At 38.3% G+C, this 15,457-nt stretch overlaps 1 protein-coding gene across 2 annotated transcripts in view; it reads right to left on the bottom strand.

Annotated features, from left to right (window-relative positions):
• METAP1 (methionyl aminopeptidase 1) overlaps window positions 1–15,457 on the bottom strand; it is a 30,210-nt gene that overhangs the window by 5,171 nt on the left and 9,582 nt on the right. For both annotated transcript variants that reach the window (XM_048304547.1, XM_048304546.1), the window contains exons 2-10: window positions 14,877–14,928; window positions 12,673–12,785; window positions 11,276–11,336; window positions 9,990–10,081; window positions 9,164–9,247; window positions 7,581–7,719; window positions 4,852–4,983; window positions 2,208–2,351; window positions 14–79 (exon numbers count right to left, since the gene is read on the bottom strand). In XM_048304547.1, coding sequence (XP_048160504.1) covers window positions 14–79; window positions 2,208–2,351; window positions 4,852–4,983; window positions 7,581–7,719; window positions 9,164–9,247; window positions 9,990–10,081; window positions 11,276–11,336; window positions 12,673–12,785; window positions 14,877–14,928 — 883 coding nt within the window. The remainder of the gene's footprint in view (window positions 1–13; window positions 80–2,207; window positions 2,352–4,851; window positions 4,984–7,580; window positions 7,720–9,163; window positions 9,248–9,989; window positions 10,082–11,275; window positions 11,337–12,672; window positions 12,786–14,876; window positions 14,929–15,457) is intronic.

The following is a 15,457-nucleotide window of genomic DNA, read 5'->3' as shown; positions in this document are numbered from 1 at the left end:
CTAAATTGCTCACCTTCACAGATCATTGGTTCAATAGTAAATACATGACCTGGCTTCATGACTCCAACTGCCTTGTTTTCTGCAATAAAATAAACATTCAGCTTAGAAAAAAAGAATACCATCTTAGTAAATGAATGAATCGTTGTCCTAGCAGAATACAACAGAAACATAGTAAAGTCAGAAAAGCCCTTCTAAAATGATGTGTTCACTTGTCCATCTGTAGTTCTACATTGAGATTTCCCTTAGTTCTTTCCTTCTCCCCATCCTCCAACACTGTAATACTTACTCAAGCAGCTTAAAATTAATTGCTTGCTTTCTCTCCAACAACTGGAATTTCAACTCTGGTTCTATAAAAACACTGAACAAATATAATACAGAAATTTCTGCATACTTCTATAATGAAAAACATCATTAAAAAAACAACACAAGTAAGAAGCACTTAAGATATTCAGACAAGGCTTGAAACCTCATTTGTTTGCACTGAGCCATTAGCTCCAATAAACTGTCAAAATGTGACAGTGGTTAAGTAATCCCATGATTCCATTTATGAAAGACACACTGCCCCCTTATTACCCTGAGTATTGGGGTCATAGTAGTGTCAGACTGATAATGCTGTGTTCATTAGCTAACATAAAACAGCAGAGCATTTCAAGGCATCCAGGACAATAACACAGGAACTTTCTGATTTTAAGTGCACCAGAAATGTTTACGTGGGGGCACATGAACTGATGGACACCAAGACTCCAGGAGTGCAGTTTGACTGGAGAAAGGTTTCGGCCCATTTCTGCTGCCCTGTTTCACCTGGAAGGACAGTGCAGCTCAGATGTGACGGAGCCTGAGAGCTGGAACAAACTCCAGGACTGCACAGGAACCATTAGCTCCCAGCTATTTTGCTGCTACAGACAATTCGCATTCATTTTTACACTCCCCCATCTAAACCTAATTGTGCAAATTCCTCACACTGGCTAAACAACCTAGAGGCTTTAAAAATCTCAGACATCAAGCTGCCACAACAGCAAAAGAACATTTTTCTTAGAAAATGAGCTTTTTGCTTTTTAAACTCCTTTCATAGTAAGCTAGAAATAAGCAACAGCATTCTTTTTTTCTCCGATAGGCTTTAAGTCCCTCAGATCTTTCCACTGCTTTTGCTGGGAGTCTGTATTTAAAAATACCAGAAAAAACACCCAGCATCTTTCTTTCTGGCAACAGACATATTTGCTCAATGAAAAAAAAAGTTGAAACTTCCAAACAGCCAGGAGAGATAAAAGTTTCCTTTGTCTAGGATTGGATTTTAATTGGTACAAAATGCTCTTCACCTCCAAAGAATCCATATTTTCTTCCTTTTACACAAAAAGTATATATCAGGAGTTGATATCCTTCTACCCTGCAATTAACAGATTTTCTCTGTTGTCAGAAAAAAATAACTTAGGGAAATGATGACATGGAAAGTCAGGAATCACTAGATTATAATATATAACCCCAACATGTGTTAAGGCCCATTAGGAGATGGGAAGATGGAGGCAGATGGTCAGGTCTGAGGAAATAAGGGTCCTATCAGGGAAGCTTTACAGCTGAAGTGGTTGTGAACTGTTCATCACTGCTTCATGATATTTACTCTGCCCTTTGTTGTCCACTGGCACTTAACCTTCCGTCCTTTGCCTCTGTGGATGCTGTTTCTGAGTCTTGACGGAAAAACTGGTACGGGGCCATGGACATTTCCAAAAGCTACCACTCCTGGGGGAATGCTCATTCCTCCTCTGCCACACACTAGGATGAAGTTTCCAGAAATACCAAATCACAACACTCAAATGAAAATAAGGGAAAGAAACAGGATCCAGATTCAAGCACAACACCCATCTATACCATTCAGAGAGCTTTTTATTTACATCTGTAAATGGCAGTAAAGTTTTGCTTGGAACTTCTAAGAAGAGAAACATTTGCCCGTTCATGTCAGACAAGAATGTCTAAGGAAATTCAGGCACGAACTTTGAGCACTTACCCAGTACTGATGAGGGCTAACACTAACCATTAGTGGAGGCAGAGATAGCACAGGCACAGGTTCATAAAGTATGCTACAGGTCCAGAGTTAAAAAAAACATTATTTCCCAAGTGCCAAAATGCTAACTTGATGGCTTCAAGTAAATTGGGTGCATTCACTGCAAACCACTTCTTGTCTACAGGACAGCACAAAGGGAACGAATACTCACTGGCATAATGTGGCACGTTAGGAGCCGTATGGAAAAGTTTATGGATTCCATGCCCACAGTAGCTCCGAACCACTGAAAATCCATTTGCTTGAGCGTGTTTCTGAATTATGTTCCCCAGTTCTCTGTACCGAACACCAGGTTTTACTGCAAAATTAAAGAGATAGAAATGGAAATTTAGAGAGCTTTCTCTCAACACAACTAACCATCAAACATCATCTCTGTAGCACTCACGGCTTGTGTGTCCATCTGTTCCAGTATGTCACCTCCTATGATCACTTAATCCACTAAGTATATGAGTGAGTGCAATAACATGAGAGAGGGAGGAAACTGTTTCATATTAAAAAAAAACCAAGAGAGACAGAAGAAAACTCCTTTTCCACAAGAATACTACTTTCTTCCTTTCATGGATCTAAGTGTTCACATTAGAAGGATGTTGAAGTTTGAAATTAAAAATTAAGGACTTTCAAAGTACTTGGTAAGCTCTCACACCCTGAGCTGCAGTGTTTCTTGCAATGAATGTATGAACTGTATTTTAATATATACTTACCCCTCTACTGTGTGGCAAATGCACACAAAGGACCAATATTAAAAAAAAATAAGTAAAGGGAAAATGGGTATCTCTACTCTTAGACAAGATTCTCACTGACAACGCTACAGCAAATAAGAATGTTCATAATTCAGGTTTAACTTTTTTGACAATCCCTTTAGGAAGCCTTACATGTCAAAGTGTTTGAAACACATGAAAATGGTGTGAGAAATTCACTTTGAGCACTTGGACAAGGGAGTAATAATGCCATAAAAGCAACAATGTTTCATCATTCAGCTAATGAAGATTCATACCAAAAACAACCTTGAGCCACTTAAAACAAAAAATCAAGCTTTTCCAAGACCATTTCCAACTCCCTGAATATATGCTGTTCCTTCAGGAGCCAGATGTGTGGTTGTGTGGAGCCATCTTAAGCAGAGTTCACATAAAGCTAAAACTTTATGTGAATAAACCGTTTAGTTCAATTCTCTGCTAATGTAAGTGACTACAACTGAAACCCCTAAGTTGAATTTACAGAAAATAACAAGAAATTTATATTACTGGAATCTACATGCTTTTCCAAAAAATAAAAAAAAAAAACCAAAACAAAATAAAAACAAACTAACAAACAAAAAACCCCCACAAAAACCCAAAAAACCCCCAAAGGACATGGTGGGGAAGAGATTAATCTGAGCTAAACAGCTGTGAAGTATGGGCCTGACAGCATATGTGACTCATTTCAATGGAGCAAGGAGCCCTCTGCTTCTCTCTCGTACAGCTCCCCTAGCTAGAGCTCTGCTGGTACAACACCAAGACACTAAGATAAACTAAAGAGGGGAGAGGTGACCCCCTTTTTAACAGCTGAGACACTCGCTGCCACAATTCCTACCCACATGCAAAGTCTGAAACCCTTCAAAACACACTACAGCATCTAAGAAATTGGTACAAAAGACTTACAGTGAGAATTTTAATCTCATTGTAACGAACACAAAGGGAAATTTCTGTCACAGTTTATACATCCAAGCCAGGATACCAAAGGTAAGAGACAACACATGTAACATTTGCAATAAAAAAGTACAGGACCAAAGATACACACTGTTCTGATTTAGCTCTGAAAAACAAAGTGGTCATTTCAGAACAGTAATCCCACATAAACAGGTAACCTATATTCTTCACAGTTCAATCTGGCAGGATTTTCTTGATCACACAGTGGATACACAAGACATAATTCCTATGGATTTTTGTCTTTTCAGTTTGACTAGCTATCTCCAAATTATTAACCAAAGTTATGTTCACTTTAATTCCTTTTATTTACATTTACTTTTGATTAAATTCAAGTTTAAAGCCTTACATATACACCTTAAACTTCCATCTTTAGAGGCCATGAAGTGATTGAATTATAATGGGGATTTTAAGAAGCTGCAGGGTATAAAAGATACAGATGATACAAGTATTTCCAGGGACTTGGGAAATTCTTGTTTTGTTTTCTGAAGTTGAACAGAACACTCTCCAGCTACCTTTCTATCTCATTGTATGTCTCGATGCAGCTGCTCTGAGTGATAACTAAGCAACATAATTAAAGTTCTGTAGGTTGTGGAGGATATGGATCTGTCTTCTCTGGCACACTTCCACAGCAGAAAATCAAGAGCTCGTAACTAGCTTTATGAAATAACAATCAGGTTTGGCTGGGCTAAAGAGAAATACATTTAGGTGTTCATACAATGTTTTACCTTACCAGTTTTCTGTGTAACACCATACAAATTATAAAAGTAGGGTTTTCCAGAACATACTTTACTTGTTACATTCTCTTTATTACTCAGATCAAGTACGTCTTACTCATCAATGGTCAAAAAAAGGCTGTTTCCATGTCAATATCATCTGAGGATCAGCTCAGCATCAAATACATTTTCCTCATCAACCCACATTTAAAAAGAAGTTGCAGCCACCGCTCACAGAACTGAGCCATTTGAAGGATCACTGCATTACACAACACCCATCATCTGCTGGTGACAACATACCAGTGCCTCTGTGTGCTGCAACAGAAGCCACTCTGAGCAGTGGCCAATCTGAGCAAACATGTTTGAGAAGCAAAACCTTCGTGCTTCAGGCATGTTTTACCTGCATCGATGGCTTGCATTAGGCACTCATAAGTTGTTTGGACAAGCCTCCTGGCACCCTCATCCACTTCTCCGACATAAAATGTCTCATTCAGATCTCCGTGGTAGCCATTGCGATACACAGTGATATCCACTGCAAACAACATCAGACATGGAAAATTAGCATTCTGTTCATCACTTCTTGCCTCTGATTTGCGAAAGAACAAACACGTAAAAATGGGGTATTCTAATTGTGAAGTGATTACTTCACAAGAATTCCATATGAAAATTCTTCCATCAGAACCAATTCTTTCATGCTTATCCTGTAGGTTCCATAAAATTAATTAATAAGGTAGTGTTTCACTGGTCAACAGTTTGATTTAATGAAATGAAAGGGGGAGGGGGAGAAAAAAAATCTCCCAGCAATGCAACACACACAGCAAGCCAGCATTGGTTTTCTAGGTATATATAAAAACTGGAAAGAGAAGCTCTTTGCTCCATGGTGATTTACCTGATTAAAGTACTTTCTCAGAATTAATTCCAGCACTAATAGGGGGAAATTAAATTTAAAAAGGTATGTAATCATGGTTTTGCATATCAAGTTGTTTCGCTGTGGTAGCATGGGTACTTTTGTTTCTAAGTCTTTGTCAGTCATCTGGTAGGTCTAATAGCTGCTAGATCACCAAACCCACAAGAATAGTAATTGCACTGCTATTCATGAAGAAACACATACCCAAATCCACTCACAGGTAAACAGCCATGAAGGAAACTGTAATGAACAATAATACTTTAGGAGTATCGTACATGAGCTGCTGAGAGCGACCAATACAATCTTGATAGGAAAATGTGGGAAAACACACTTTGGTGTCAACAACTAGACATCACTTGCTAGTACCTTCTTGATGACATGTTTCTGTGATTCAAAAAACCTGTTTTGGACTTTGGCACGGCTTCCAGCAGGCTAAAAAGTTTTAAATAAAGAAAAATATGGACACTTCCTTTTAATTGTTCATTGGGTACATTCCCTCCAAGGTACCTTTTCTATCCCTTCTGGTAAGACTCTTCTGTTTTGGTCCTCCTTTTCAAGAGTCTTTTGAGCCACTACCTTATGAAAAGGAAGCCTAGCTCTTTCTCATCAAAACAAAGCAGAAGGCTCCCAGACTGATCAAGTGCCGGAATGTGGACAAAGGCATGACTAAACCCTCCTATAGATAGTGTTCTCTAGGGCTGAGGTACAGCCTTGGCATGCAAATAGCAGAGAGGTAAGGCACCGTGTAGATGAAGTCACCCATTTTGATTAGGAGGCTGGAGCACCTCTTCAGTGAGAAAAGGCTGAGAGAATTCAGATTGTTCAGAAAAGGCTTCAGGGTGACTTAATTGTGGCTTTCCAGTACTTGAAGGAAGCCAATAAGAAAGGTGGAGAGAAACTTTTTACAAGAGCATGTAGGGACACGACAAGGACGAATGGATTCAAACTGAAAGAGAGTAGGTTTAGATTAGATACTAGACAAAAATTCTTTACAGTGACAGTAGTGAGGCACTGGAACAAATTGCCCAGAGAAATTGTGGATGCCCCATCCCTGGAAATGTTCAAGGCCAGGCTGGATGGGGCTTTGAGCAACCTGGTCTATACTGAAAGTGTCCCCGCACACAGCCCAAGGGCTGAAGCCAAACAATCTTTAAGGTGCCTTTCAACACCAACCATCTATGGTTTTATGACTCTTTGAGCTGGGCTTCTTAGTTTGGACTCCAGCAATGCCAGAAAAGTAGGCAATAATACAGAGCTGTGTGAAAGCATCATCTTTGAAAATAAAAAAAGATAAAGGAGCTTTGGCATACGTGTACCCTGCAAGCTCAGAGCTATTAGCCAGACCACAGCTCACCTAGACTGGGGCAGCAACCATGACACACGCGGAGGCGTAGACTTCGTAGCTATTATTACATGCTAATATGTATCAAATATCTGATAATCTAAAAAGATTACAAGCTGCTTCTAGAGGCAGGTCAAATCTTAGGATACGCTATTTACTTATAGCTAAGAGAAAAGCAAACCAATGCAGTAAACAAAGGTGCAAACATTGGTACAAAAAAAAGCATCATTAATTTTTACTGCCAAACCAAGAAGAAATGAAAGTGAAAACAAAAAATGGTCATTTATAATTTATAAAATTTATATAATAAATATAAAATCTATAAAAGTATCCCTCACCACCCAAGAAGATCTAAGTACCTTGAGTACCAAGAACAAAAAGCAGCTGGTGTTGTTAGGCTGCGAGATGCTCCAAAAAAAGGTAACAGGCACCTAACACAATGCCTCCCCATCAGGACCCTTTACTGTCATCATAATCATCATGAGCACAGCAAAAGTGTAAGGATCTAGAGCCATCTAATCAAGAATTCACACAGAACTAATCCAGTTGAATAATTCAATATACATTTTATTCACTATATACACAGTCTAGCCCACAAGTGGAATACCCAGGGACTATACTAATGCACAGATCAGGGTAGAAGAATTATAAAGCTCTTAAAGTGCACTGACCTTTTGAAATTATTTTATTAAATAAACTCATGAATTTAAGTATGTAAACAGCAGAGGTAAATGAGAACAAACTAACTGGCAAATGAGAACAAAAGCCCCTCTTAAGAAGCTATTCCAGTCATGTTGCCTGCTTGTGAAACCTTACCTTACTGCATGGTTTAAGTGCACAGAAGGTAGAAATGTTGAAGGTTAATTTTCACAGCACCTACCATTAACAATATCTCCCTCCTGCAATGGCCTCCTGTCAGGAATTCCATGACAGATCACTTCATTCACTGACGTACAGCACGACTTGGGGAAATTATAATAATTCAAAGGGGAAGGATAGCAATTCCTTGCAATACAAGCCTAAATAGAGAAGATAATTAAGTTTTGTACAAAGAAAAAACACCACAAAAAACATGTGCAACAGCTTTACAGTAAGAATGATAGGCTGAAAAGCAGTGACTCTTGAGAATAAGATTCTTTAAGCATTTCTTGGCAGTTTTTGTTATGCCTTGCATTTCTTACCAGGAAGAAATTAAAGCTACTTCAATTTTGTTTCTACTCATTTTTATGTTTGACTGCAAATGCTGAGATATTCAGGTTTGAAACAATGGCAATATTTATTCAGTTTTAAAAAGTAATTTTCAGTAACTGCTTTTATGCACCCAGTCTAAGATTTTTGCAAGACACAGAAGCTAAACAAAATAATATTTAGCACCACTCTTCCCCCCAGCTTTAAAACCTTAAGCTGCTTCCCTTGCACTGTAATAACTTTAGTATTTTTGCAAAACTGACACATTTTATATATATTTATACATAGATACATACACACACTTTGTGACATACTGAGCAAAGTACAGAGATTGCAAAAATATTGGGTCAACTTTTTTTTTTCCTTAAATAATACTGTTTTTAAAACTGCAAAATACCAATTAGGGATATCAGTTAGTAGAAACAACCTGCCAAGCCAAAGTTTCCATAAACTGCTCAGGAGGGGTAACTCCATTTTACCTACTAGTTGCTCATATTAGACAATATGCCTAAGAAAGTAGTTTTGTGTTTAATGCAGTTCAGCAGAAGTCTCCAGCCTAAAGAAAGCAGACAATCGGCTCAACAGCTGTAGATAAAGATGAGAAGAACCAGAAAGCTCTCTAACAAACTTAACTATACCAAAATTGTTGCATTTCCCACAATGCACATAAGTAGCCTCAATTACCAGCTTACATGATTCATAGAGAAGACAGCCAATTAAAAAATTACACAATTCAAATAACTATGAAAAGTTAAACCAGGAAAATTCTTGAACATGTTTTTCCAAACACTTCATTGTACTGTGACTTTATTTTTCCAGGCTGCATCAAACATCTTGTTTCAGTTCTCATCTCCCAGTCATAAATAATTTAGCTTTCTCCTCTGTATGTCTTAACTACCAACAGGGAGTACAAGACGTCCATGGCCTACATATGGTGTTCTTTATATAATGGTATCCGTGGAGCAAAAAGGGTTTAGAAGAAAGAAAATAACATGATGTTAACTGAGAAAGCAAGTGAAGAAACTCAGAAGAAATCTGAAGCCAGAAATATGGAAGCAGCTGATACAGAGAGAGGCCCAGGAATTCCTAACTCACTTTGACCCTACCATTGCACATTTCTGCCATCTGCTCTACTCACCAGCCTCAAACTGGGAGACAGTTCAAAATAAAGAAATTAAATTCATGCAACAAAGTAAACCACACAGTAATAGTTTAAAAACAAAGAGATTGAAGAAAACACTTATAAACACCAGAATGATAATAAAATAATCTTACTAAATGGACAGCATGATCAATTTCTTCAGTAGTTACTCCTGGTTTCACCATCATGGCAGCAACATCCAATACTTCTCTAGCAAGCTGCAAATGAAACAATTTAAAATTTAAAACAGATTTAAAATTGATCTATTGACCTAATTTAAGTTGATTTAAAATAGGCAAGGACTACCCCGTGCAAGATTAGTAGCCCATTTTTGACATCTACACTGAGATCCCCAGAAAAGCTGTGTGGAGTTGGGCTCTAGAAAGACTTCGAGATGTCTCCAGGTCATGTACTAAGCCACCTCTGTGAGAGCTGAAAACACCCCAGTTAAAGTTTGGACCACATCTTCCTTGAATGCCATAATCTTAAATCAGACTACCTAAATACATTTCGAAGTTTGACTTTATGCACAAGGAAGTGATTACAACTGAACAGCTCTTTTTCAAAAATTGTTAGTAGTGGGGCTTTGTTTTGCTTTTTTTTTTTCGTTTTTACCTAGCACCAGCCCCAGGAGAGGAAAAAGTTCTGCTCTCATTTATGCACTATAAAACATATTCTTCACAGTAACAACATCTCAGGCACAGATTGTCTTACAAGTAATAACAAAGCCAGGAAACAGATAAAAGTCATCTTTCTGCTTACAAAATACTTTACTGGGAATTGGGAGACACAAGAAGGGAAAAAACTAGAAAATATCCAGCCTCCCAAACTATTTTTCAGTGCACTAAAGTGGTTTGAAAGTTTGTACTCTCAAATGTGCTGTGACAAAGTGGTAAAATCATTATAGATTTTTTTAAAGAATATAAAGGCACTTTGTAAGAAAAATCAAAACCCCCTTACCCTACACACTACTCGCATCCCTTCTATATCCTCAGATGACAGTATTTTTATTTGAGAGGTTCCTTTTAAAGCTTGTTCTGATTCAGACATTCCTGAAAAGAAAAAAGAGAGAGGATTGAAAAAAAAAAAAAAAAAAGGAAAAGAAGAAACCCCATGTTATATAGGGGGATGATTCCTATACATATCCAGTCCAGGAACTTACTTAGCTTACCAAGGGCAATAGAAGCACAGACTTTCTCACCATAGCCTAAACTCAAGAAACCCACCAAGCCATAGTATTATCATCATTATCCAGACTACCTGGAATCCAGAAGCCTTCCACAATACCATAATGCCCCCATGTGCTCAGGAAGCCCACTCATTTACTACATAAAACCATCATGTCCAGTTACTCAAAACACAGCCTTAAATATCGGGTCTACAAGGAAGTTATTTTATTCATAGAAAAGCATTTTTCAGCTGCTCTAAGAAAATAATTAATAAAAATTACATTCTATAACACTCATAAAGGGTTACATGAGCTTGGGAATGTATCTGGTTATACTACGGCAATAATCACCTGATAAAATCATCCAAGTTCTTCCTACCAAATTCTGTGCAAGCTCAGCTTTATAGATTAGCAACCCCTTAAAATACAGTATTTGGTGTTGTTTAAATACTTACACTCTTTAAAAAATAACTATGGAACGGCTTAAGATTAAAAAATAATGCTAACAGACTTCATAGCAGCCTTTTGGGGAAATGCAAAGCACCAATACTGGTATAAAAAGGGGAAAATAACAAAACAATCCAGTAAGCAGGTAATTTTGAATGCATTCTCTCTCTGTCCAAAACCAGCTGCAACTCATACATCAGTTTTCTTTTGGGGGTTGCATACTGCAAGGTTTTCTTGGTTTTGTTATAAAATAACACATTTTCAACAGATACACTGATGCCACAGAGAATGGCTTAGCAGAATTCATCTGTGATAGCTGTTTATTATCAAATTAACAACAGAACTAGGACTTGTATGTTTGGGATTAAAAAAAACCAAAACCAAATTAAGTAACTCTTAATTTCCTGTACACCTTTGAAAGACAACCCATTACAAATTTTGGGCTTCCAAAAAATACTTGCAACCATGATTTTTTAAAAATCAGTAAGTTACTGTGGGGAAGAAGTAAAGTGAGAACAGATAAAAGAGCTTCCCTTCTCCAGTATCTCCTTGATGCTTTAAAGGCTTTTTCAATTAAAAGGAAAATTGAGAGCAAACATAACACTCATAACTGTGATTTGTTTCAAGTTACCTAGTGGGTGATCAGCATAATCTGGTCTCTGAATATAACTTGGCACAGGTCTTGTTGGCGTCTAAATAAATCAGAGGCAAAGCTGGTTAGGTTGCAAGAACACTTATTACAGTCACAAAACCAGTCACACAACAAAATTAAATACAGTACGAAATATTTTGTGTGAAATACAGCTAAGTCCACTTAGAAAAGGTTGCAAAGTCTGTAAACACTCCAAAACAGTTCCAAGTTTCATTCTGAAACATTCTGCAGTTACTCTCTATAGCTATCATATTATACAACTTTTAATAGCCAATTGCACAGCTTCGTAAAAATCACATTTTTATTGTCAAGTGAATCAAACTGGTTTTATAATGTGTTATGCCTTACTGTAATGTTTTTTCTGTTGCTTTCCAGACTGCAAGTGCACTGGTTCTTCTCTTTAGCAAGACTGCTACTTCAAAGCATCACCTTAGTCAAAATCTCTACTTTCATTTGCATCAATCTCACAGCAGTCACAAGACAAAAAAGCCAATGTTCAGAGATAACACTGCTGAATTACTTGGCCAGTGTAATATCCCAAACACCTTTTTCTCCAACAACACTAACACACATGGGCTCAGGCTCTCTTAATCAGCCTCTTAATGAGCCTGTAACAGACGGAGAAGACCACAGAGAGGATGCCACTGGGGCAGCTTTTCTAGCACAGGCCAAGTAGAAAAGACAAATGTAGAGAAAATGCCATAATTGCTGTAAAAAAGCTTCAGCTTACTCCATGTACAACCTTGTACCAATTTAAAAATACATCTCTGTGTGTGTGTGTGTGTGTGTATATATACATATATATATACACACACAGCTATATGTCATGATCTTCTAAACCCACCTTTCACAACCAAAGTTCTTACTGACCTCTGTTGTTCTTCACCATTCCAGTGCTGGAGATTACCGTAACCTCTTGTTCTTTCAGCTGTTCACCAGTTAACTCACCAGCTTATTCTAAACCACTTACATAATATAATATAAAACCATTTATTTAAATTCCAAATTAATTCACCTGAGCTTTTCAGAAACAGTCTGCTCCATAATTGGTGAGGACAGTAAACAGCTAGGAGACAACATCTGAACTAGCAGTAGCTTTTTTGCAGAATAAATGTCAAAATGTACATCCAAAAGGTATGAACTTAAGCCTGTTACTGATGCTCAAAGGCACTCCCTTAATTATAAATATACCAACAGATAGAACAAGTTAAATCAAAATGAACCACAAGGACAGCCATTGCACATCCTTTCCATCAGGTTCAGATTAAGCAACTCTCCTCTCTTAGCTAAAATGTGGGAGGTCATCAGGTCAGGAGTGGTCCATTAGTTGCTACAGAACATAGCTGTGCTGGAGTAGAGTAGCACCTCTTGCTTACCAGTGGATAGTGTGGCCTGAGTTTCCCAGTGTATCGATAACCAGACCAGGGATTCGTATTAACATCACCTTCCAGGCTCCAGGAGGAAACCTCACGCTTAGCTTTTTCATCTTCTGAAAAGACAAGAAAAAGGGGGGAAAAAAGTGGCAGCAGCAAAATCTGTCCTACTAAGAATGAGAACTGTGGGGTCTAGAAAGTGACTTAGAAGTGCCTAAGTCTAGACCTGACTCTTTCTGGCATTTTAGATACTGATATATGAAAGTGTAAGTAGCAGTTATCATTTTGTATTGTCCATTCCAAATTCACATTCTTCCTACCCTATTCAATAGCCAACTGGGGAATGTCAGGACTGAATGCACAAAGGAAGTGTAGTAATTAAGTTGTTCTTCACTTGTAGTTTTCTAACATAGTGCTTGTTTTCATTCCTGGGAAAAAGCTTATTTCTACAAAGGCACTCACTATCCCTTCAATTAACACCCTTGCACTGCAGATCAACACTCCTTTCTTGTGACATCCCTTAGCAGCCAGTGACCGAAATGACCTGAGGTGGGAAGAAGGCCATCCAAAGGAGGAAGGGAGGCCATCCAACTGCCAGGCTCAATACATGGAGCCTGCTACCCCTCCAGAGCTGATGAAGAGCGTGCAGGTCCTGCCACTTCTGCAGTTCAGGACAAGCAGTGCTCACACCTTACAAGATGGTGTCAAACTGCTGGAGCATCCCAGCTCTCTGAATCTTGTGAAATTCAAGTCTGATGTGGTCCAATGACTGACTTCATTCACAAATAACACATTCCTATGAGGGCAGATTGAAGGTGTTTATACATAAAGGATTGAAACAAGCAGATCCTGAGCAATACCAAAAGGAGAAGTACTTACTCAGAAAGAGAAGACAAGGGTTAAGAAAGAGCATGGTAACATTAATCTTTAACTCATAACAGGATAACTTGTTTGTTTTCTCTTTTTATATCTCAGAAGGATGAAGAGGTACGTCTGCCATTGCAAGCCCTAATGTGAATTCTTCAGAGCCTCTGTGGCTGACATCTGAGCCATCTGCTCAAATGACATTCAGTTCAGATGAAACAACAACTTAAAAGTCCAAAGCTTTTCATATTCACACAAATTAATAGGATACAGAATGCAAGTGTGAACTATAAGATCCCTACACTGGAAAGGCAGAAAGAAGGAAAACATTTGTAATTGTCTGTACTGCTCCAACCTATTTGCCACTCAGCATTTATCATGGAAAAAGAAGCTTTACTGAGTTTTAGGAAAGGAGGCAAATTATTTGAGGATGTGAATTTCTGCCATATCACTTTTTAATCCTACCTCTTTTTTCAGCAGGGCTTAAAGAAGATAGGCAGGGTGATGGCAGGGGGGAGGCAAGGGGGCAGAACTGAGGTCTGCCCTCTCTTTGGTTTTAAACCCATGGGTTATGTTCACTACTCAGATAAGGCAGAATCTACCAATCTCTTAGTATTTCTGTGCCAGAGCTACCAGCTGTCCCTAAGGCACACAGATACTCTTACTACCTTGAACTGAACTCAGCAAAATCATAGCTGTGATACATCCTCTGTCAATGGCTGCACCATGCACACAAGCATTCTCCCTTTTTCTCCAAAAATGTACACAACAGCTGCACTCTGACTCACTTGTGTTCCAGCAAGTGTCTAATCACAAAGACTTTGCAAGAACCTTTCCCACTGTATTGCCTTTTACTGTATTAGACATCAGAATGCTATAAAGGAACATTGCCTTACAATAATGATTTATTATTTTTCTTGCCTTTTATTTCAGCACCCCTCTTTCTGTGTTCATATACCTGAACACAGAACAGGTGTATATTCTATACATGTAGAACATGTGTAGAACATGTATAGAACATATAACTGTAGCTCAAGCAGTAATTCATGCAAATAGAAAAAAGAACAGAGACTTCTGTGTACCTCTGCCTCTGAAATTTTACGCATCACTTTAGATTGTAGGGAACTGGACAAAATTTCAGACATGCATCATTCGGTGTCAAGTATCTTGGAAAAAAACCCAATACCATTCTTAGGCAGAGAAGCACAGAGCAGTTGAAGTTGGAAAGGACCTCTGGAGGTCATCTGGTCCAATCCCCAGCTCAAGCAGGGCCACCTAGAGCTCACTGCACAGCACAACACCAAAGCAATATTAAAATGCATTTAAAAAAAAAACGTACTTACTTGCTTTCTTGTGTAATAACTTGTGAGTGGCCCAGCTTCCCTTAAAGCACTCCTAGAATTGCAAACAAAATGTATAAATATGTTTTAAGCAGCATTTACATGGACAGATACACCAACTTGACAAAATAGAGAAGGAAATGTATTTCAAAAGAAAACTAGAAGACTGCTTTTATTAACCCTTGTAGCAATATGCAGTAAATGCTACTGTAACTGCTAGTCTTAGCAGTAGAAAATACTACATTCAAAAGTTTTGAACCAGAATAGGCAGAAAGCACAGCCAAACAGACAACACCCATGACAGTGAAATACATTGATATAATCCTACACATTAAATATTGACCCCTTATCATTTTAATGGGTAACTAAACACCATGGTGGCTGCAGGTTGGCTGAAACACTGAGTCTATCTCAGTACCTGATCTCACAGTGCTGCAGTGAGCAGCAAGGTCCTCCCTTGACTCCTACAAGAAGCCATCTCCACCTGCTAATTGCATCTCTTCTGCCTCCTGCTCCAGCACAGGAAAGCAACAGAGGCCAATTAGCACAACCACAAGGGAACTAATGAAGTAGACTAAAGGGGG

This window comes from Corvus hawaiiensis, chromosome 5, assembly GCF_020740725.1.
Source record: "Corvus hawaiiensis isolate bCorHaw1 chromosome 5, bCorHaw1.pri.cur, whole genome shotgun sequence".
Lineage (NCBI taxonomy): Eukaryota > Metazoa > Chordata > Aves > Passeriformes > Corvidae > Corvus > Corvus hawaiiensis.
The sequence above is the reverse complement of the archived record's forward strand: the minus strand, read 5'-3'. Positions and strand labels throughout refer to the sequence as shown.